General features: G+C 39.9%; 2 protein-coding genes across 9 annotated transcripts in view; both read right to left on the bottom strand.

The window, feature by feature from the left end:
• Positions 1-7,605, bottom strand: part of LOC116734123 (rho-associated protein kinase 2-like) — a 39,278-nt gene extending 31,673 nt beyond the window's left edge. For 3 of the 6 annotated variants that reach the window (XM_032585291.1, XM_032585290.1, XM_032585292.1), the window contains exons 1-2: positions 7,126-7,603; positions 780-861 (exon numbers count right to left, since the gene is read on the bottom strand). In XM_032585291.1, the coding sequence (XP_032441182.1) occupies positions 780-861; positions 7,126-7,221 (178 nt within the window). In that variant the 5' untranslated portion in view covers positions 7,222-7,603. Of the gene's footprint in view, positions 1-779; positions 862-7,125 lie in introns of all 6 variants that reach the window. The other 3 variants (XM_032585294.1, XM_032585295.1, XM_032585293.1) reach the window with 3 other exon arrangements.
• Positions 7,606-8,841: 1,236 nt separating this feature from the next.
• On the bottom strand, positions 8,842-23,457 carry LOC116734227 (sine oculis-binding protein homolog). 3 transcript variants are annotated; one of them, XM_032585482.1, is made up of 7 exons: positions 23,088-23,457; positions 20,526-20,655; positions 20,033-20,227; positions 17,871-18,022; positions 16,777-16,872; positions 14,675-16,594; positions 8,842-11,370 (listed from the first exon to the last, which is right to left on the bottom strand). In XM_032585482.1, exons 1-6 carry the CDS (start codon positions 23,178-23,180, stop codon positions 14,684-14,686), a joined length of 2,577 nt encoding a protein of 858 aa, XP_032441373.1. In that variant the 5' UTR covers positions 23,181-23,457; the 3' UTR covers positions 8,842-11,370; positions 14,675-14,683. The 3 variants fall into 3 exon arrangements, with proteins under 3 accessions (XP_032441373.1, XP_032441372.1, XP_032441374.1); XM_032585481.1 differs by having other exon boundaries at positions 14,675-16,615; positions 23,088-23,456; XM_032585483.1 differs by lacking the exon at positions 23,088-23,457 and adding an exon at positions 21,124-21,338 and having other exon boundaries at positions 14,675-16,615.
• Positions 23,458-24,250: the final 793 nt, after the last annotated feature.

The raw sequence follows: 24,250 nt of genomic DNA, 5'->3' as shown, positions 1-24,250 counted from the left end.
CTGAGGATTAGCATTTTAAAGCTGCTACTGGTTTTTGCCATACCCCTCTTATGGTTTGAAATACATTTTATGACCAGAGTCAAGAGTAGTGAAGTGTTGCTCTCCCCTACCTGTTTCTATACGCTGCCAGAAAACGCTCTGAGAATTTTCTCTGTCTAACAAGAAAAGCAAATTTGCCTGGAAAGTTGTTATATGGAAATTTAAGCAACTCGAGATTAAGCTTTTATTTGACATATTTTCCAGGAAAAGGAACTGGCATTTTACAGCTTCAGAAAAAGTCATTCATATTTTGGCAACTGCCGCCCAGCCCTCAGGGTAGCTTGCACCTACAAGTTTAGACAACATCAACATATGCATGCCTCCAGATGATGATGATATCTGTCACTTAGAATCCCTTTATTATTCAAGGAAGAATAATGAGCTGAATATTTATGACATGATTCTATAGTAAAAGAATGGTATTACTAAACTCGACTGCCTGAGGTACCAACCTATTAGTCCCCGAAGAAAAAAGAAAAGAAAAAAACAAAAAAAAAAACAACAACAACACATTTGAACTTTTTGAAATGAGAAAAGCAACAAACACACAGCTCTGGCCAAGAAGTGAAGATCAATTATTTAAATTATATAAGTCTTGCATATTTGACGCGACAACCACTGCAGTACTGAAACATGTTTGTTGGGATTAAATAATAAACGGTGGATGAAAAAAGATGGAAAGTAAATATAAAAAGGACACAAAGCACCAAAACACTAAAAACACAAAGAGTAGCTCTTACATCTGTCCAGAAATGCCTCAATGTTCTTGTTCTTTCGCAGGACTGGATAGTTGAGATCAAGAGCTAAGGCATTCATGGAATCCTGAAAGACAAAACAAAAAACATTAATTTATTTTTTAAGTGACAACTAAGACAGAAAACAAATGCTAATATTATATTCAAATGATTTAATTTCCAAGTTTGGATGCCTTTTAACACTCAAAATTCAGAGTTAGAAACTCTTACAATGTTTTACATTTGTATTTATTTATAGGACACATAACATTGATATCCCTGCATATCAAGGTATACATCACAGAAAATTCACATATTCAATCTCTTTTAAATCATCGATTCATCTTCAACCTCCAAATTATCTCACAAAAATTAGAGGCCAGTTTACAAAAGATATATTGCTGAAAAACTATAGAATACTTGGCTACAAATTGTTGACTATTGAAGGTTAGAAAATATGTTTGGAAAGCTAATAATTGTGTTGCATCTGTTTTTTTTTTTTAAAAGACAGCATTGTACAATAATATGTTTTTGTTTAATTGATGAACAAATCACTATGATTTGAAGAACATTGAAGAGAAGGAGAAAGAGTACAAAATAGTTTACCAGGCATTAAACATACCAAGGAGCACAATGGAGGAAATATGGCACAGCAGCAACATTACCAAAAACTAGACATCCATCGAAGATTAATGACAGTCTTCCAAGAGGAGTGCAGGAACAATAAAGCAGCTGTGGGAATTTCTGGCAAGTACTGGATGTATTAATCATGTGACGGCAATCTTCCATGTTTTTCATATTTTTGTGCCAATTCTTAAAAAAACTAAATGTATTCCTTCCAAAAGAACATCTGAAGTCTCTCGAAACGTGTATCTTTTATGTAAAGTCTAAACATTCTGCTCCCTTCCCTACAAGGTGTTCTTTTTGTGGAGTTTTATTGTTCTAAATAAACAAGACAAAATTAAACTATGTTTCAAAGCTAAATGTCTCATTTTCGTGTTTACTAATCTATCTGAAATAATTTTTCACCTGCTAGATGACCTACTTTTGCCTGATAACAGGTACCAGAACCAAATAAATGGACAAAGCAGTAAAAACCAGGGGAAGTATTTTATTAACCAAATTCTTAAATGGGAGAGAAAATTAAAGGAAATAAACACAGTAGTTCAATATATTCTGGATCAATGGAAAAACACATCTGACAAGTCATTTCAAAACGAAGGCTAATCACAAGAGGTTAAGGCCGACTTCCAGAACACACAGACCATTTCTGTGCCTCAACAGAGAGGGGGTTAGTGGGAGCATCTGACTAACAGTCGGGGTCTCTGTGGTGTCATCAGAACTCAAATTAGGGGTTTCAGGTTGCATGTAAATCCAAAATGTCTCTGTGATCCTCGACCTAAGGGGCTGGCAGGACAGTTGGACAGGTGGGTGAGGGAGGTGGGGGTTAGAATGCGGAGTGACCCTCTGTTCCCGCAGCCAGGGGTCAAGTTGAGTCACGAAACATGCATGTGTGTGTCTAGGGAAGTTGAGCCATCGGTCTGTTTGTTCGAGGACTTATGGGGATTGGGGTGATCAGGGGTGGAACAATTCTGCACCTTTAAATAGCAGTGGTGAGGCGAAATCCCCCCCCACCACTGCAGGCGGATGGAAATAGACGTAAAGGCTCAGAAGCTATTGTGGGACGAGCCGCATAGAGGTTTGGATTCAGTCTAAGCAATCAAAGATCTGTGATCACTTTCTACAGTCGGTATTTACTCAGATTTTTATGACTGTGGTATGTTACTGCAGGGGAGAAGTGAGGTCTGCTTAAAAGATGTAATAACACGTTCAATAAAACCGGAGGAAACATAAAGTCAACTGTGTGTGGTGATAGTTGAAAAACCTTTGAATCGCATTAATATTCTTCTTTGTTAACTACAGTGATAATAATATTTTAAACACAGTTATTTTCATGCATCATCTTCTCAAAAAAAGCATGCTTTGTGAACAAATTCTGAGCTCATACTCTCATTAAACTCTTACTAATGACAACCCTTATTAATGAGTTTCTAAAATAATAATACTTTATTCTACATGCATGAATTTAGTCCAATCTGAATTGTTGCCATGACCTTCCCCAGCATAGAAGTGACCACTCAGCTCAGATCCCAGTCTGATGCAACATCTACTTCTACTAAATAATCCTACAAGACACTGTTACCCAACATTGCAGTACTTCAATGCCAGTGCAATGCATGATCATACCCTGGTTGGATTTGGCAATATCAGACAGATAGTCGTTTAATTTTGTTTGCATTCTTACAGAGATCTAGTGTATCTAATCAAACTTTTTGTTAAATTTAGCAAGTGTGTAACTGTTTTTATTAAAGTGAATCTAATAAACTCAAACAACACTTGTCATTCCTGCCAAAACAAGAACGCCGAAGCACTTTTACAAAAGCAATATCAGTAAATCTAATACACAAAGCTCAGAGGAAACAGGAAGAAGCTCATTTATAACAGCTAAATCATAAACCGCTTTAACATCTGATGATTCCCAGCTTGGCAATTTTATTCCATCATGATGTTAGAAAATACACATTTTTAAATCAAACCAACAAAGACATTTTTTTAAACTGTACTAGGTAAAAGTGTTACAATAGGGTCCACAATGGTTTGATTTTTAGGACAAAGCATTTAGTCTCTGTGAAACCCTTAACAACATGTAACAAGCTTTCCACATGTGTGTCTTTAACAGTAGGACATAAGAGGCCATTTCCTCATAAACTTCCTAAAGAAATGAAAGGCAGACAGATTGGTGACCCTTTAAAGAGTCTATGCTGGACCTCTTTAGAAGTGAGCATTGGGTCCCTGTAATTTTGTCACAGTTCCAGTCTATTTAAGCTTTGCTCTGAATGTATAGGGAATTTTCAGGCAAGTATCTATTTTCTTATAGAAAATTCATCCGATTTATCACAAATGAAGCTAAACAAATGTCTGTTTTACTTGCATGGCATGTTCTCTTTTTGATTTTGAGCAAAGGGTGTATGTCACACCATGTATATAACCAATGGATTCAAATACTTTGATCAACGTTTAAAGCCTAAAGTACATCTTCAAGTCTATGGGAAATTTGTAATTAACTACTATGAGCAGAAAGTGCAGGATTAGTTTTACAAATGTCAACTTGAAACTCTGTAACTCCACTTCCTTCATCTTCATCTACATCTGGGCTTTTCAATGAACGCAGCACATTTGGCAGCTTTGGAAAAATCTGTAACATCTGTTTAACACGTTAAGCGGATAATGGATTACAAATTTTCAGAATGTCAAAAACATGTCCACCATTTAGAGCTCGAATTATTGACACATGGATCTTTGCCAGTGAAAGAGAGAAATAAAAAGTGGTGTTTAAGGATAAGGTGAAAGTGGTTGATACCATAGAGCCATTGGATTATTGGCTATGATCAAGGAGTCAGACTTGCTCCAACAGTAGTACACTGTTTCATCTACCCTGGAGACATGTAAAGACATTAAGCTTTAAACAAAGCAGAAAACTGAAATTCAGGGACCATTAACCCCATTATTTGCATTTGTGCTGTTTTTGTACACACACATTTTTGTTCGTTGGCAGTAAAGAGTTTGCATCAACGACTAGAAAAACAATTATAAAAACACCTGAAAAGTTAACTGCAATCACCCTCACAGGGAAGACAATGTTGCTGCATTAATGTAATTTGTAGCAGTGAAAGGTTTCAACTTCTTTCAAATAAGAAGTTTGACTTCTTTTGTTTTCAGGAATTTGGAAAAATCTGAACATGATCCAGTTGCTACCAACTGTGTGTCTCATCATGGTAGAGTCTTTTTATAATGTAAGGCACGACAAATGATACCATCAGGTATGCATTCGATAACAAAGGCTTGACTAAAAAGATAAGAACAGAAAAGGCTGATCTTGTATTAACCAACAACTTTGGATAACTCTAAAATGATTTTAGAGTTATCCAGAGCAGTTCTTTTTTCTTGGCCTTCTTGAAAACATAATTGTTAGAACTCCATGAATATTGCTGATAAAATAAAAGCCTCTGCTGCGTTTTACTTATCATCATGAACACTATACCAATACCACAAGCACACAGACAAATGGCTGAAAAGAGGAAATTAAATGTTATAAGCAATATATTGATCATGGTTTATCTTAGATAAAGACATAAGCCACCCAATAACCACTCCACAAGCCACTAATCTTAAGCATACATTATAAAAATTACATGTAATCATAACATGACGCTTAATTTATGTAACCTTAGGAGATAAGTCACATGAATGTAAAGGTGTTTTGCTTTTTTATACAAGTTACATGACTAATTCCCCAAATAACTGTTGATCTTTTGAACAAATACAACACTCCTTTGTCTTTGAATTTAAAAAAGAGGCCATCATCAATAAATGGAACATTTCTGAACAGGATTTGTAGCCCGATACATGCATTGTCTTCTTTTTATCTGAAATCGGGTTGTGAGGGCAACAGGTTCAGGAGGGAATCCCAGACTCTTGTTCTCTTTCACCCAGAGGAACAATATATCCCATCTGGCTTGTGATCCCCAGAATAAGCTGGAGTTTCTCACTGGAGAGAAGGGATTTGTAGTTCAATAAATTGTTAGTTATTGTCCCATTGATCAATAACCCTTTAAAAATAACCAAAACAGATTCTAAAACAAAAGGGTTGAAAAACTTTCTATATGTTTATGTGATACTGTTAATCTTGTGTTACACTGCCAATACAAAAAAAAAATTAGACAAACAGGAAACGGTGAGGTGAGGTCATGACTAATTATCTCAGACTCTATTCCAGGAAACAACTCCAGCTTCCTGCCTGTTTTTTTCCCAGCATCAGGAAGCATGGTGGCCATTGTTACGTCGACCCAGAACTGCTTAACAAGGGGAGCCAGTGCCGAATAGAAATATAAAAAATACAACATTTTGAAAAATGACCACACAGAGGTGAATGTACTCAAACATCATTTGTTGTCTGTTTACTCAGCAACATGAGGCGAGCTGGATTTATCAGGTATCACTGTCCTGTACTCAGTACTTTGCTTGTGAATCATCAAGCCCAAGAATAGACACAATTCTGTCATTTAACAAGCAGAGTGGTCACAAATTCTAATTAAACTTAAAACTTATTTGCCAGTCACGTTTTCCTACTGATGATTGTTCCACAAATACAGACCCCTGATACATTTGTCATGCCTAACTACAAGCCTACATGTATTTTATTCACATTGTATGCTACGGACCAGCACAAATTAGCACATGATTGCTGGCTGGCAGAAAAATTAGTCGTATATAGTTTTCAGAATATTTTTTCATTGTACTTCTGTTTGCTTTAATCCAGTTGACCAAGAAATTCCACCACATGAACATGCGATTGTTCAGAGTTGTATCTGAACCATTGCATTTTTAAAAAAACTGTATGTTTAGCGTTGTTATCCTAGTGTCCAGGATGATAGCCTCACGTATACGTATATTTTTTAAAGTACCGGTAAGCAAAATGTTTCTATTTTGGTTCCTTGACCAAAACACCTTTTTTTCCCCCCAATATTGATTTATAGCACAGTCCTGCCTTAAACTTATCCCTGATCTCTCTGGAGTACAAGATGTTTTCTGGAATGATTTTGAAACGTTCCAAAGCTCACTAGATGTATGATCAACCTTTCCCTGAGGAACTGAATAACCAAAATAACATGTTTTTATCTAGTTGTATTTCCTTGGTAAAGTGTGGTTCCATATAAAGTGAAGTGCACAGGACATGTTGATCCATATCTATTAATCATAGTGCTGGAAGACAAGAAGTAGTGTTTCAGGATTTGGGGTGGTATGCAAAATCAGTTAAGGTAGAAGTATGTACAACAGCTAGTTTACTGTCTAAATACATGTTCATTATTTAGAAAATATTCCAAATAGACTGGATTGCATTCAGCCGCCTATTTTTTAAATGACTTTCAGTTTCAGTTAGACTCTAGTCCGCTGTTGAAGTCAGTCACATTTGATCCTCTTTACACTCATATAGCTCTGCTGTAGTGTGTAAACAGGGAGTTTTGCATTCCACGCAGGAAAAGCGGCTGAACATTAATAGGTGGGGCTCCTTCTGCCTCTTTCTTCACCCCAGTTTGATGTTAAGCTAATTCAGTAAACGCGTTAAGTTGTAATCTAGAATATAATTTATTCTAATGCTGTACGTTTCCGCATGCGTTTACTTCGGCTGTGATCTCTCTTTTATGGAAGGATAATTGTTCTGAAGTATGCGCGCAGCTCGCTCTCTCACGCCTGTACCTGCGTGGGGCCCCAGGGCATGTTGCTCACTCACCAGTAGCGTTGATAAGTTAAGCGACGACAGTGGATTCTTCACCATGGACTCCAGCTTCTTTAGCCGGCTTTCCACTCTGCTCTCCGCTCCCAGCATGATTACAGTCCACTATGTCCAGTTCAAATGCCGTAAAAAATGCTAAAAGACAAACTAAAACAAAACACCTGCAGTTTTGTGTTTGTTTGTTTTTTTCTTTTTTATATATTTCTCGACCAATGGTGGAGGCGCACGCCGATCCGTGGCTCAGCTTCTCATATCATGGCTCCTCTGTACACTAGGGCTTGAGTTGTCAGGTTAATTATTCATCCACAGAAAATAAAACCTCCCGACTTTTTTTCTCCCATTAATAAAACATTAAGCGACTAAAAAAAAGAGAGAGAGAGAATCCCGATGTCTTGGAGTTCAGAGACGGGATCTTTAGTCACAGATGCGCCCCGTCAGCGTCACAAACCAGGTAGTTGCACTAAAATCACACAACACCGCAGGGGGGTACAACCTGTGTGACACGGTCGCCAATGGTTAACACACAACCGTACAACTTCCGGTTAAGGATTGTTTTACCAAAATAAAAGCAAACAAGAAAGAAGTAAATATACTGTTTGTATTGGCTAATTGTGCATTGCTATTTATATAAATATCTTTTTTTTTTTCAAAGCAATGTTGATAATCTTTGAGTTCAAGAAGCCACTGCAGAGGGCTTAATATTTTAGACATAAAAGTGCTATTTAATTAAAAACTGACTGACACAAATTGAAATATCCTTATTAATTAAATACTAAAACAACTTAACATGTGTGGTGTTTGTAACATGTTACTTGCATCATAAAGGGTGGTTGGTTTGAATCTCAGCATGAGTCTTTTTGCATGGAGTTTGCTGTGGGGTTCAATTTGTGCCAAAAATAAGCAGAAGTCATATGTGTAGATGTTGTTGGTCTATGTTGTTGCTATGTGTTCTTGCTAGGTACTCTGGCTTCTTTGTTGAGTCAAGAAACACACCTGTCAGATTAAATGATTAGTCTAAAGTGCCCGTATATGTAAATGCATGGCTATCTGTCCCCTCTCTCTGTGTTGCCCTGTGATGGACTGGTGATCTGTCCAGGTGAACCCTGATCCCTCATTACTCCCAGCAGCCCTGCAAGAAGAAGAAAGTGCAGACAATGCTGGATAAATAAATACATTTTGAAAAACAAAATGATTTTATTTTGAGAAATTTCTTTACATCCGGTTCTCCCGTGGAGGGGATTGGTAACTTGCTGCAAAGGAATCTTCACACATGTCGTCGACTTCCTTTTACAAGTTCAATGTTCGTTGCTTTTAACTTTTTGACTTCACACCTGACGTAAAGCATGTCGATCTATCACTTGTCTCTCTATGATGCTGATAATATTAATAAGAAAGAAAGTTTTTTTTGCGACTGAAATTAGCCGAGATTCCTCCTGTCTTCTCTCATCCATCGACTTTACAGACACAGCAGATAGGCTGGAGTAGCTTTCAGTATTTTAGGAATGTTGACTCACTGCCTTTCAGACACTTTGGCACTAAGAATAGATATTTACATGGTCCATAGTGCGTCACTGTCACAATATAGTTATTTCTTTTATGCGCGCGTTTGATGATTTCATAATGTAAATTGTAGAACTTCAAACGGGACCAGAATTGAAAAAAAATATATTGTAAAAAAAGGAAGAAAAGAAAAAAACATATCATAAACGTGTCTTTGCTCATAGAATAACATTTATTTATTTTTATTTTACAAAGAGATCTCAATCAAGGATCTTGGATATATAATATTTATTTAATACAAACAATCTGACAGTTTCATTCCAGACTGAAGGTTAAATGTGTGTCAAGTGGAGGTCAGACAGTACCTATTGGCCAGGCTACAAAAGCAACAAACTTTTGTTTTCTTGTCAAATTCCAATAATTAATACAAGGAAATAAATGAATAATGACAACTGTGATTGTAAATAATTTGGCCTGTGCTATTAAGTTGGGCACGAGGTTGTTGACAGTGCAGCTGTTTTTCAGGAGTGATGTCACCACTGACTCAACACTGAGGTTGTTGACAAAGTTTCCTTACTGGCTGAGGATGAATCCACCATTATGTCATGACCTGCAGAATATACTGTAGGTGACCTTGAATTAACAGAACAAAAGAAAAGTGCTGCAATTGCATGAGTAAGCACACACTGAATTTTAGAATTGAAGCCCACAAAGTCTTTGGGACAAACTGTCACCTCAGCCTCCATTTTTTTTTCAGCTCTAAGGTGGTCTTCTTCCAATGATGTTTGACCTGCAATCTTTGCAGAGCTTTGTTAGCTCTGCTTCACAAAGAATCCCCACACCATGACCCTTCCACCACTATGTTTCACTGAATGAATGGTGAGTGCAAAGTAAGGGCTAGTGTATTTTTTTTCAACCATATTTTACTTGCAAATTAATTTAATGCATTCCTTCCACTTTTTGCAATTGACATTTTGCAAAATTGACAAACATGTCAATTTCTACCAGTGCAAAGCTGATAGAGACTTACAGCAGCGGTTGCAACAAAATGTGGTTATTTTCCGTTCAATCACATACAAGCATAAGGAAGTACACCAGGTCTGTACTTGTATGACAAAATATGGAGGAGCTGAAAGGGAGTGAATTGCCCAATGTATATTATGAGTAAATATAACCTTGATGGCAGTATTTAGTATCAAAGAGAAAATAATAGCAAAAATGTCTGTATTTGGCATCTGATATGAAATAGCAATGAGTAAATCTTTGTAACTAATGACTTTATGCAAACTGCATTCTAGTTTCCATGTGTACTCAGGTGCAAAGTTTAAAAAAGGCAAACACTCCCCTCTAGTGGGCATTTATCATAATAATAACGTGAAAGGGCACAAAATTGTTTCGGCACTCACAAAATATATTCAAATAAAAATACAACAGAAAAAAATGCATCGAATGAAACTTTACCTATGCTTCTTCCATAAGTTAATATAACATAAAATTGTACCTTTTAATTGCAAAAATGAAGAGTTGACAAGCCTCAAAGCTATCTGTCTAAACGCATGTGTCCTCAACTGTGGCAACTGTAATACTGATCACTGTTTGCTACAGCATTTGATGCTTTCGAGTGTAATACCTCATCTGGTAATATTACAAAGCTGATCTTTCTTTACAGAATTGTCAGAAAAGAGCAAAAATATTAAAATCAAATACCCTGTCAGGAGGCTGCAAGCATGCATGGCACCCAGTGCTATAAGTAGTTCTGATTTTGTAGATCAGAAGGGGAAATAGTGACCAGTGTGTACCATCTTTGTCTAGACAATCAGGAACCTTAGATTATCAAAGCTACAGTGCACTGGTGAGCGCATCCTCATATACCTTCGTAGTTTAGCTTTCCTCGGGAAATCTTTGGCCTGACTCTTCCAACACTCGGAGAAACTTGCCTGCAGATAAAGTATTCATCTCACTAGATTTCTCTCCTTTCTCAGAAGAAGTGAGAAGGCTGGCAAATCTCAGGCAGTCACTTGCAAGAGGATAAAATCTCAGAACCGAGTGAGTGTAGCATGTCTTGTATTTATGTTGGGCGGATAGGCGGAATAGAAAAGGCTATACTATATTCCTGGCTTTTGCTCAAAAAAATAAAAAGAGGAAGAAAAACCCTGCTCCTGAAGTTTGAGCCCCGATCGGCCAGGTAATTCAAAACCTGGAGTGGGGAGTTAGCGTGGGATATGAGGAGAGAAACAATGTGGCTCTTTGTGCAAGCCGGGCAGAGAAAACAAACCGTTTCCCCTGGAAAGAGATCATGTTCAGGCTCCATCTGAGAAGACCACACAAGGCTGATCAGAGCGCTGTCTGCTGAGTGGAGGAAGGTGAGGAGGAGGAGGAGGAGGAGCGCATCTGGGCAGCCACACTAACTTGTGCGTATATAAACGCTTGAGGGCAATGTCAGACAGGACGAGGATCTGAGGACCTCCCTTTCAAACTCTCAGTCAGCTCAATACAACACACAACCCAGTGATACTTTTTGGTCCAAGGGGGAAAAAAAACGTGTGACTGAGTTGTGTGTTCTTCCACGTTGTTGATTTGTGATGACTCGGCCATCTGGACTGCTTCCTGGGTTGGCACCCTGCTGGTCTGACGGGTTGAGGGACAGGCAGGCAGGCGGGCAGGAGGGTGTTCATTCTGGTGTTGTTCACACAACGGCGTGGCGCTGAATCTGGCACTGCTGGACAACGTCAAACAGGGAGTCTGTTCATTTGGACAGGATGATAGAAGTTTGAAAAACAGGAGAAAGAGGAAAAAGAGCAAAGAAATGTTACATTTCATTTCTACCATATCTTAAAACAAGATCTACAGCTCTGGACGCTCATTCCCTAATCCACCCATTCCACATAAACACTTTGAATGAGGCTTTTAGTCATGTCAACACTCAGATAACTGCTGTATAGGGTGCAATCAAACCAAAAACATCTGGCCTATTTTCTCTTTTGCACACTTTAATTCAAACACACATATTAAAGTTAAACACACACATACATGTAAGGACCAAAGCAGGACTCTGTACTTGCTCTGTCCCATTGCATTTTAGTTTGAAACGCTCAGTGAATACCCATGTGGTGGAATCAGGTTACACGCAGCTATAAAATATCCCAAATAAAGGCAAAGAAAAATGAGACAAATAGGAAAAAAAAAACTGGCTTTCTCCTGAGGTAAAATCCTCCAGTTGGCTGCTGACTTTGTCAGAGTGGGTGTTTGTTTAAAAAGAATTTTTACAGTTGGGACAATAGAGCAGCTCAGCTCAGAGGATAGAGGTGGCAAACTAAAGTCATCCAAAGACAGCAGCCAGATCCTGTTACAGACAATGAAAGAGCATAAATCTGTTTGAACAACATGACTAAGGCATTGTTATTTCAAATATAATAGTTAGTATACAACGTCCCGTTGAAGTATTTATGTGCTTTGAACTTTTCCACATTTGGTCACATTAGAACCATAACCTTCAATGTCATTTATTGCAGTTTTGTGTAATAGATCAAAACAAAGTGGTGGATAATTTTCAATTGCAAGGGAAATAATGCCAAACTAAATTTATTTTCTTCTAGAATTTCCTTGTAGTAAGCTTCACCCATCAACTCTGATCAGCTTCATTCTCCCTGTGGAAGGAAAAGCCTCGCATGATGCTGCCACTACTATGGATCATTGTGGGAATGGAGTGTTTGGAGTGATGCGAAGAGCTAGTTTTCTTCTTCATACAATGTTTTGCATGTAAGTCAAAAAGGTTAGCAATGTTCCATCCTCACAGCATGCTGTTGCCACGACAATAATTTAATACGGTAATTACTGTACACATTGCTAGTTTTCAACCATATTTTTATTTGTACAAAAATTGAAAACCATGCATCCCTTTTTTCCTTTAGTTTCTTTCATTTTAGTTTTGCATTGGTCTACCAAAGAAAATCTCAGGGAAGTATAATGAAGTTTGTAACTGTAAGGAGGAGGAATACCTTTGCAAGACAGTGATTTGGTAAAAATGCAAAAGGAAACTAATTGAGTGAAAACTTTTCTGCTACACAGAGTCAGTCAAACATCTGCAATCCAAGATACGGATTTAGATAAATTGTTCAATCTCTATTTAGCAGCTGTCAGATTTAAACGCAATTACTAACGTGACCCCTGGCCTTTGAAAAGGGATACGAAGTGAAAAACAGGCGGGTTGAAATCTAAGCCATCTCTGTAATATCAGTGGATTAATCTCAGCACATACAGTAAACCAGAAACATGATCTTGTTATGGTAAGATACCACAAGTGAGGATGACGGGTAATGTTACTGCCATTTGGACTACAAGGCGAGTGAAATCAAGAAGGGCTTTTGATTGGTCCAAAGAGAAAAAGCTCCCCTGCTGCATTCTAACAAAACAACGTCAGAATGATATCGGTGTCACTTCATAGTTTACAGTTAAAGGGACAGTTCTAGACTATTGAAGGGAGGTTTTGTTGAGGGTAAAGTAAAAGCTTTAGTCCAGACAATGGAAGTTTACTGTCTGAGTAGAGCCAAAATCAAAATGAACCTCAACCAGTAAAAGCAACTCCAAAATCAAAAATGTCATTGTGGTATTTGCAAATGCTATTTTATAACTCTCTGAACCATAATCACAGAGCATTTAGCAGTTATCTACATTGAGGTCAATGATTATTTACATGATAAATGGGGGTAGATTAGATCTAAGACCTAATGCCGTACAATTCTCTATGACAGTTGCTTTCACCAAAAACACTGCAATGACAAGATATTCCCTTGTCATTGTATCGACGATCACTGGTTTCACTGTGGCTTCAATCTTTATTTCCCATCCACATTTTGTGTAAGCAACTAATGCAATTATGACAACGGTTTAAAAGTTCATAAAATCATGTTCGCACAAAACTTTTATTAAGATTAGAGTTGTATCAGAAGGCTGCCATCACCTTAATCTGTCACTTAATGCTATCTTCATCTTTCAAGACCAGCGATGGATTTATGCTAAATGAAGATGCAAAGAATGATCAATTAGATGGAGAGCTATATTTTAACTAAGTCACACTTTAAATATAATATAATATTCTGAAATAAGTGTGACTTATTTCAAAAACTGCTTTGGGTAAGCAGTTGCAATAAACTCATAACATTTTGATAAGCTGCCAACTGGTCCTGAAGAGGGCATGGCGTTGTTTAATTAAAAACCAGAATATTTTCTGTCTATCTTCAACAGACTCATATTCACCAGCAAATCCAAGCCTATATTGCAGGCAGTCATGCAAACAAAGCATTGTGACTGTCAGCTTGTGGTGAAGTGATTGCCTTTCAAAGTCACTCTCACTGCTTCTGCCCTCCACCTCCTCTCCCTGCTGTAACCTTAGCTCACATAAAGGTGCCAGGTTACCGGGATTCTCTCTGGTTGGCGCCATACTGTTTAGTGACCATGTGCACACTGTGAGACCAGTGATTAATCTTGCACCATGTATGAGTGAATCTCCATACAAATACCTTTTTACACTTTACATTGTTATTAAACCATTACTGGAAATATCAGTTAACAAGCGATGCCGTTCATTGCACAAAATTTTCCTGTGACCTGTGATCAACATGTCAAATACTAGAAAATAATTTTTTTGTCTCTTAATTGAATGGATTTAAACTATGAACTCATAGCACATTCAGGTTGTGAATGTACCAGCCAAGAGCATAAACTTTAAGTTTAATATAATCCAGATAAATGTTAGTGCTAGTGACATGCATTAATGTATGTTTTTCCATTTGATTCAAAACTACTACTCTACTTAAAAAAAACCAAAAAAAAAACTTTGCTTTATTGTGTGGCAGCCCTTATAAGGTCTTAACGGAAACTGACTCATGAAACCTAAACCAAAAATATGGATATCAAAACTGCTAAGAAATTGCTGATCCATATAACTGTTCAGTTAGTGGGCCGAGTCATAATACCACAAAGATATGAAGTGATGCTTAAAGTAATTGCTATACATTCCACATTATATTCTAGTAAAGTTACTCACCTTGGTTCTCTATTTATTCTGATCTCGGATCCTCAGGCATCGCCTCTTCAGGGCTGGTTCCATCTCCACTGCATTGGGCATGTTGGCAGGACTCCGTAAGCTACCCTTGTCCCTTAGTTTGGGCAAGAGTAAAGGGGATGTGGTCCCACCTGTCTTTGGTGCTGTGGGCAGGGCATAAGCATGGTCCTCATCTGGAACGTGGGAATCCTCCCCTGCACCCCCACTGGTTGTTAAGGGCCCTTCTAACTGACCAACTGTACCTTCGACTAGCACTGGGCTAACAACAGAACACTTGTTTTCTTTGATAGCTTCAAGTTCATTCAGTGAAGAATCTTGGGGTGTCACTGGTATTCTTTGGGATAAGGAAGAGTCCAAACTCGTGGGTGTGGATGATGTACCATTTTGAGGATGGTTCTGAGTGGAGGACTTGACATTGTGTGAATGGCTGCTCTCCATAGGACTGGATGGGCTGTTAGAAGATGGAGTGAGGGAATCCGATTGCTGGAAGTCATTTGAAGGAGACTGTGGCAGAGTAATGTTCGGTCTGATGATATTGTGGAACCCTGGTCTGTTAAACTGGCCAGGTCCTGATTCTCCCAGTGCTGCCAGATCCACCATCCCATTGGCACTGGGCTCTAACTTCACTTGGGTCCTCTGGAGAACCCTTTGGATGACTTGTCGCTCTGTCTGCTGATGTATAGTTTTATAGTCTGTCAGTCCTTCAGAGATTTTGGTTGGGCAGGACAATTCATTACACTGTGCTCTGGGAGAGAGTGGTTTAGTTTGAGGTGTGGCTAATGGGGACAAAAATTGCCTTTCTGATTTAACCCAATCTATGTCCTTTGGGTTGGATTCATTTGTTGAAGTGAAGGTTTGAGAAGAGTTCCCCCCCAGTTTGTTTGCCTCCACTCTAGTAGCCTCTTCAGAGATATCTGGAGACATGGATCTAGTAATCCTGGATCTAGCCCTCTCTACCCCTTCTGGTACAGGCTGGATAACTCCACCATGATTTGGTGTTTCAAGGGCTGCTTTAGGAGGGACTGGAATTGGAATTGGAATAGGTATAGGGACAGGTAAGGGAACAATAATAGGATAAGGAACCAAGACTGTGGGTTGGGGTAAAAGAGGACTAAAAGAGGGGATACCATAGTTCATTATTGGAGGCACTGGGACAGGTCCTCTTGGCATTAGGTTTAGAGGAGGTGAGTGTAAGCCAGGGAAATAGGCACCAGGAAAAGGGTGCATGAGTCCTGGGGGATTCATTGAAGAAGAGGTAGCGGGCTGCAAAAGAGGAGAGTGAGGAGGTCTGTGGATAGGGCTGGAAGGAGGACCTGCATGTCTGGGAGGATTGGCCAGGGGACTCCTTAGACCCTGAGCATGAAGCGGGGGCCTGATGAAGGGTATGGGGATTTGAGGTAATGGCTTTTGATCCAGAGGTGGGCGAGGAGGAGGTGGAGGAGGAAGAGGAGCTGGATGAGGTGTGACATCCATAGTAGGTATGGATGGCTGAATGGATCTCTCCAGGTTCTTAAGCCCTGAAACTGAGCCCCTTGAAGAGGAAGAAGAAGAAGATGCTTCTAAGGATGACAAAGACGTTGAATCCCCCGGTCCATGAATTAGGACTGATCCTTTGGGAGAGAGATTTCGATTGCGTGCATCCCCCGTACTGATGGTGCTGCTGTTCCAAGACTCAGGAGTAAGTAGCTTTTGCCCTGGTACACTGCCATCCACTCTCCCATCCTGACTGGTTCTGTTTGGGCTGGAGCTGGTGCTGGTTAGGGCTGCACGAGCTTCTCGGTAGAAGACATCCATCTTGTACTGGTTGAGACATTTGATGCTGCAGAACTGAAGCCGTTCCTCACCAGATCCAAAGTCCAGGTACTCCTTTGTGTGACGAACATGCTTGCACCAGTCACAAACCTGTGGTACAGGCGAGAGAGACTGCGGGGGGTCAATGAAGGATCACATTCTTGCTTCAAACTTATCTAAACATACAGAAACAGGGAGGAAATGGGCGCTTCTGGTGTATCTGGATGATACATTTTATACCTATAAATAATTTCCAAAGAATAATAAAGAAAACACTAATCATTTCCTCTTACTCTGACATTAGTGTTTATCTTTAACACTAGTCTGGGTGAGTCCTCAGGATGGGGGTGCTGAGGGGATGTCTCGACATGGAGGTCTTCATCTCTGGCCTAACAAGGAGAAACCACAAAGTGACAAACACACCACTATTAGGCACACTAAAAGTATCTTCAAAGATTACACTGGAATTGTTGTGTGATAATAACATATCACTTGATGTTCCTCTTTATGAAGCATCAAGGTCAAAATACAAAGGTCAATAAAAAAGTTCAAGTTTCATGCTACTTATTTTGGTGGTACCTATTACCGTTGATGCAGTGCTTTATTTTTCCTTCCTGTGACAGAATTAATATAAGGAAATTCCTTCTGATTCATGTAAGATGATCTGCAGAGCATCTGAGTGCTCCCCCATCTCTGTGACCCAATGAGTCGTGTTGAGTTACGAAATATGAGGCAGCTGAAGGTATGGTATGCACTGAAAGTGGACACCTCGCCCCAGGCCTTCTGGCCTTCCTCTCAGACAAGCAGCAACAAGCCAACAGAAGTGCTTTCCTCCCTTGCCACAAAAAAACTAGACAGCTTGTTGAGCACACTCTGCTTAGATTTACTATGTGTCTCTCTGTTGATTAAAAAAGAAGAAAAAAAAAACAAGAAAGATGAAACACCACACATCGATATGTCAGCCTGAATATTTAAATATCAGGAGATCTTGTTGCAGTGAAAAGGGAAAAACCATGGCTATGTGCATCGGAGTGTTTCTCTACAGTTGTAGCTTTCCTGTCCTCCAGACCAAAGCCACTTAATGGTCGGTCCCTTTTGCATTAACTTGAAACTGATCCTACGTGTCCTGTGCAAAGTTTGACCTCCCTCCCACCACTCCTTAAATGGATCCTTTAAATAAACCAATCACTTCTGACCTTTAAAGATTGAAAGAATTTGTTGTTGAAAGTCTTTGAACCTGCAAGACGACATATGATCCTTACATTCACTCTGCCACAGATTTATGTGTTTGTGTAGGCACCTGACTGTTTGTGGCCAAGCCATACAGTATTTAATTCATTAATAATCACATAGATCTAAAGGTTAATTGTTGTACTCCATCACCAACCTTGTTGCGCTTGAAGTAGGCCCGTCTACAGGCAGCAAAACACTTCTCACTGCAGAAGCTCTTGAGCTCTGAGCCCATACACAGCGAGTAGCGCTTTACTCCCTCCTTCTGGCACCAAACGCAGACTATTTGCACGTTCTGTACATCTTCCACTGCAGAGGGATGTAAAAAAGCATAGAAAGCAGGGTAATCATTGCATAGAATTTGCAGAGATATTTCTTTGCATAATTCTGTGCAAAAATCGCATGCATCGCTTCAAATCTGCACAGGTGGAGCAATGAAAACAGTTTAATTTCCTCAGAGCTTATTAAACAGCTAAACAAGTTAGACATGGAGTAGAATCTCAAACCATTTATTTAAAACTGGATGTGCGCCAAAGCTTCCAGCCAATGCATCCTGTAATAAATTAAATGAAGGTGTCTCGGGCTTGTATTTTATCAGAGTCCAGATATCCTGTTACATCTGCGTTCACCTTATTGCCAGCTGGGATTTAAGCAGGTTTGTTGTAGTGAGGAACCACATGGACAGTGAAATTCTGTTTTGACCAAACTATCCAGAAATCATTGATTGATAATGAACATGTCAGCATTATTTCAGGCTACTCACATCCATGAAAAGTGAGTATGATAACTCATATGTCTGAGTAGTGAAAAAGCATGCAGGGAGCGGAAAGAAATACTCTTCTCTCATAGACCTTTTCAAATTAAAATCCAGTTCTGCTTCAAATGTTTCTTTAACGGGTAAATTGGTAGTCACAGGAAAAGTTCTCCACAAAAATGTTACTAGTCCACATTTATAACAAAAATTATATTGATTTAGGTAATAAAATTTACTTCTAAAATCCCTAGAGATACTGGCTGCAATTGGGCTATTTATTAGCCTCTGACCTGTGATTAGCCACTCTTAAACACAAAACCACAATCAGGTCAGTGAAGGCACCATGCTCAAGCGGTACCAGTTCATGCTTACAACACCCTTCAGTGTGTCCAGGTGTCTCTCGACAGCTCAGTTCGTACCTTCACTGGGGATGTTTCATCAAATTAGGGAAGCAAAAACTGACACAGTGTTGACTGCAGTAGATGACAGGTAGAGTGTGTTACAGCTATCTTGTTTAATTTTCAGATCCTGTTTGGGAACATAGTAGATTTCTATCTGCAAATTTGCAAACTCCTTCAGATTACAAGCAAACAAACAAACAAAAAATCCGTTGCACATCAAACTATTATGATACCCACCAAATATCAACTTAGGTTTCTCTCACACCAATTTTATTACTTTACATGTTTTGAATTTTCACAGTACATCAACATTATATTACTACAACCAATGAAGACTGTCATGAATTCAGAAGGAGGTCCAGAGATCCACAGAGAAAGAAGCTGCTGACCAGAACTGGGAACTTTTCTTTTTAACCAGGCAGCCAGAAACTCAAAATTTTATCTTTTTTTAAATCCCTTAACAGTCGTGATGACACTAGAGTCCTCATGAACCCATTGGACAACATGTAAGTGTTTTTTGGGGCGACCGTTGAGAGGGTTAAATAGTGTATGCATCATACTCCAGCACTAATAGTTTCTGCTAATAACTCCTTTGGTCTGGATGCTGTTACTGAAGGAAGAACACCAAAGGTTAGCTGCTTTGAGCATCTGGGAGGCACAAAGGCTCTAAGAAGTTATTTAAAAGAAAAAGGCAAGTCAGTATTTCCTTCAGGTTGCTACGCCAGAATACAAGACTCTGGTAGTGGCTTGTCAATTTGCTCTTTCATGGTTTCACACTTTCACTTGTTTTTAACTTGAGCCTTCTTGCTCAAAAAGAAGCTGTCTGCTACACAAGGGCGTAGGTTTGGTCTAAGTTTTGGTGGGACCTTACAACTTACTGACCAGTGATAAGCACCGTGTAACTGAAGGATAAACACACATGTCATGTAACTTCAACAGCTCCTCACTTTCTCCAGAGCTTCAGTTACTGCTCAGGAAAGAACTGAAACTAATACCTGTTCCATCACTTGCAGCTGATCTTACACTCTGGCCTCTCAGGACATACAGTAAATATCATGGATTATCAGTTCTGGTGCGCTATGCTTGTAAACCAAAGACATATTTTAATGTACAGGCTTAGCAGAGGCCACTTAGTTCTTGATAGCTAGAGAAGACCTCTCATACCTGCTGAAGGTTTTATGAGGGGGACGATGACAGGGGCATTCTTGTGCTCCTTCGGGGTGGTCAGGATTGAGCTTGTTGAGGAAGAAGATTGAGAGGAGGAAGGGACACTGGAGAGGTCCCTCTCTCCACTCTTCATGGCCAGGACTGAGTGGCTGACTTTGGCGTCCAGGCTTTTGGGTTTTGGCAATGAGTTTTCTGGGAGCGGACAAAAAGATAAAAAAAATAAAATAAAATAAAAAAAACTGTAACAGAAATCCAGCTTTGTAAAACAATACAACAACATAAAACCACAGTGTGCTTTACAGGACACGATAATAACTTCTGCACAAACAACAGGCACATCTGGTTAAATGTAACTTGAGGACTTGCAGCCACAGGAGACGATGTCTTGCAGTGACTCAATGTCTGCAAAAAAACCTGCTGAACCTGTTAGTTTGTGTAACACTGCTCTAAACAGTGACCTGTCACCACCTGCCCCGCCTCCCCCCCTTACCTTTTAGCACAGACACATGCTGCCGCCTCTCCCTGTAGTTTCTGATCTCATTGGCCTCGGACTCTCTGAGGTCCACCTTGTCATAGCCGTACCATCCCAGGAGCTCATTCATGGTGCTTTCAGCAAACGTCTGCCAGAAATAAGGAGGAACAGAAGTCAGAACTCCAACTTATGTCAAGCAAAGCAATAGGAAATTGTGAACGTGCATCTTGGGGTTATTACTGGAAGTTTTCATCATATGGTAAACATAATCAAAGCTTCCTAGTCTGAGACAAAGTGAGGGATTCTTTCTCAGCCACGGCCCTGTTGGGAGAAATGAATAGGGGCACAGTGGAGTACAGTGTGACTCTTTTTCCATGATGTATTCAAGTTGTTTACTCTTGCTTAATCTGAGATGGAAAGGTTTATAACCCAACACCAGTGTGAAATCTATGAATCATCCTTTGTTTATCCCTTTTAATTGGAAAAGAGAATGAGAGAGGAATATTATTCTGAAAAATTTAGATGTGTGACCTCAACTTTATATTATTATTATTATTATTATTATTACGACCTGATGAAAAAATACATACTAAAGTCTTTCTCTTCATCCACCCACCTCTCTCTGTGGCTTTAGAGGAACCCGATTGGAGAAGAAACCTGATCCGGAACGGGCAGAAATCAGAGCGGGACACCCAACACCACCGAGTGGTCCCACGGTTCTCGGAAATGCCCCGCTCCTCTCTTCTCTCCTCTTCTCTTTCTAACGTCCACAACTCGTTCTCTCCTCTTCCAGCTTTCCCCAAACTCTCCTCTCGTTTCTTTTAATTTTTTTTCTCCCCCACCCCCGCCCACCCCTGCCCTGTCCTCCTCTCCACATCCCGGCACCTTCCAGGCCTGACACCCGACACGGAGCTGCCTCTCGGGTTTCACCCCCTTTTCCAACACAGCCAGTGTGCTGTGGTGTTGCAGCGCTTGTAGTACTGACTGCACATTCTTTCCTCGCTCCGACCTCCGCAACCCGGGGCCTCCGACAGAAATGGATCTCTCCCTATTTGCTTGCTCACTTTCTTGCGCTGCAATCCTGTCTGGGAGAGAATGTGTGCGTGCGTGTGTGGGGGTGAGTGTGCGTGGGTGGGTGAGTGAGTAGAAGCGGCCGTATCATATCCCGCTAAATATGCCTAACGATGATTAAAGTCAAGGATCCGGTGTCTGGTGCCTGCGAATCGGGCTCTGACGTGGAGGCAGCGGGGTCCGATGTGGTGCTGAAACAGATGCGTTACAAAGAAAACACCGGGGCAGACCTCAGTTGAACTAGAAATCAGTTTCTCTCACTGTTTGGGCCGTCTTCCATCTGCATATCCCGGTGTCACTTTCTCTTTTTTCCTGTATTTTTTTTTTTTTATATAAGAGATTTTTCTTTTCCCTCCTCCTTATCCACCCACTGCACTTCCCACAATGTTGTTTTTGTTTCTTTTTGGCAGTTTGGACAAACATCTGCTTTGTGAGAGTGACAAGCCATATCCCAAACCACGGATAAAGAGAAAGAGAGAGAGAAACAGAGAGAGAGAGAGAGAGCTGCAAGCCAAAGGCAACAAACTGGGCCGACCCAGAGATCCAGCCCAGGCAGGCTTACATCAGGCCAGGGGGATAGTGTTTCAAGTGTTTTGATTAAAATTAGTTAAGATGAAACAAAACACCTCCTGTGGATATCAAACGCTGCAATCCAAACCACTTACACACAAAAACAACGGATTTTTTTTCCTCTAAAGAAGGCCCCTTCCTCCCCTCATCCTTCCCAGGAAGACGTGTTGTCTTTTTTGATTTCCTCGCTACGGCTTCAAGGGTCCTCAAATATCATTTTAACAGCAGAGTCAAGAGTCTCAAATAGCCTGTGTCCAAACCCAAACAAAGCACACAATCCACGGATTGGTTTCCATGCAATGGGCTCATAATGGTGGGAGGGAATCGTGTCTGTTACTGTGATTTAACCAGGGACCCCGATGAGGGATTCTAAACACTTTGTGAGAGTTTTATTTACTATGCGTGTTTGCATTCTTTACAGTTGTACATCAGATCTGCAGAGTTTTCCCAGTACGCGCCTAGAGCAGGCTATTTAAGGAATATAAATGCCCTCCCCTCTCTTTCTCATGAGCCTCTGTGGTGCGGCGATTGAGCGCACCGCAGGGAGCGGGGAAGAAGTGACGCACATCTGGATCTCCTCTGGACATTGGATAGTGCGCGCCCGGCCACAGCTGGCCCACCATGGCGTCACTAGAAGACCAAGTGTCAGCCTGTTCTTTCCTTTTAAATTTTAATATTATTTAATCAAAACTTCAACATCAAAATTGTATTCATATTAAAAAAAAGTATATATATTTTTCTTAAATGCAATTGTTGTCCTCTAAAATTGAAAAGCGGCATGCTTTTTCTAAACTTACCAACAAACAAAAAAAATATGATTAATTTTTTTTTATTATAATATAAAAAGGGGGGAATGAGCGTTCAATGTCGGGGATTTTTCCAAACACTGATTTGTGCGCCCTTTGCGCGTAGAGAATTGTTCCAAATCTATCCTCCTACCTTCATCTCCTGGTTGATTTCCCTCTTCACTGGGTGCGCTGGTTTCCTGCTGCGTTTATTTTCCGGAGGTCTGCCTTTCTCCATCTCTGGCATACTGTAGTCCCGTTCAGGCTGGATCCGACCCGGATCGGTGACTCGAGTGTCAACTGAGGGGAAGTTTTCGCGGAGTCGCGCAGAGTCACAGGGGGAATTCGTCAATCCCGGTGACAGTGGCTGTCATTCCCCAGACGCCTGAGTCTCTCGTTTAGGGCTCCGCTCCATTCGGGTAGGGGTGAACATGCGTGTGTAGTCCCCTCTTTGGAGGCTCCGCTGTTTAACAATCCCCTCACTCTCTCCTCGCTCCACTGCTACCAAGCTCTAACTGATGCACAACATGCCTCTTCCTGTTAAAACTTTCAAAATAGACTCCTTCTGCACACGACAGGTGAATCCATAGCGGGAAAACCCAAAGTTTGAAATTCATTAACATCGTATTTACTGTGACGTTTAAAGATTAAACGAAACTCTCCAGCAGTTTAAGAATTTGAATGAAGACTCATCATATTTTAGGGATTTGAATCAGATTTTGGAATGTCCGTGGGAGCATCTTTTGAATTATTAAACATTTTTATTCTACGTTTCAATGTATTTCTATTTGGGTTTTACAGGGGAAAAAAGTGCATTATTTTCCTTCCAAGGTTGCAGCTATGCACTGCTTGGTAAATTATTGCATAACTCTGAAATGAAAAATTATATTTTATTCAATTTTATTTTGCAAATAAAAATCTGTAAAGTGCGGCTTGCATTTCCATTCAATCATCCTGAATCAACACTTGTTGCTGGAAACAATTTGCACTTTTAAAGTGTCATTTTTGCCAAATCTTTGCAAAATGCTTAAACCTCAATCAATTTTCATTGTTTCACGATCAGATTAAGATTTGATTTCTGACTGGTTCATTGCAAACCCCCCCCCAAAAACAAAAACTTATAGGCTTTGATCTGAACCATTAAATTGTTGAACCATTTTACTTTATTAAAAGGAAAATGTCATCCTGTGAGAAGGTAAACCTATGCTATGCCTCTGTATCCTGCACCTTCTAACAGATTTTCTTCCAACATCTTCCAGTAGCTTCCACGTCTCAGGTGAAGCATCCACACAGAATGAGGCTAGGCTCCCATGAGAG

This window comes from Xiphophorus hellerii, chromosome 15, assembly GCF_003331165.1.
Source record: "Xiphophorus hellerii strain 12219 chromosome 15, Xiphophorus_hellerii-4.1, whole genome shotgun sequence".
Classification (NCBI taxonomy): domain Eukaryota; kingdom Metazoa; phylum Chordata; class Actinopteri; order Cyprinodontiformes; family Poeciliidae; genus Xiphophorus; species Xiphophorus hellerii.
This window is presented reverse-complemented; position numbering and strand designations above follow the sequence as displayed.

Coding starts and splice junctions, on each gene's coding strand:
- LOC116734227 (XM_032585481.1), bottom strand. CDS start 23,180: ATGCCAGAGATGGAGAAAGGCAGACCTCCGGAAAATAAACGCAGCAGG. Junction 20,656..23,087: donor AAATCAACCAGGAGATGAAG/GTAGGAGGATAG, acceptor TATTTCTGGCAG/ACGTTTGCTGAAAGCACCAT. Junction 20,228..20,525: donor GCATGTGTCTGTGCTAAAAG/GTAAGGGGGGGA, acceptor GTCCGCTCCCAG/AAAACTCATTGCCAAAACCC.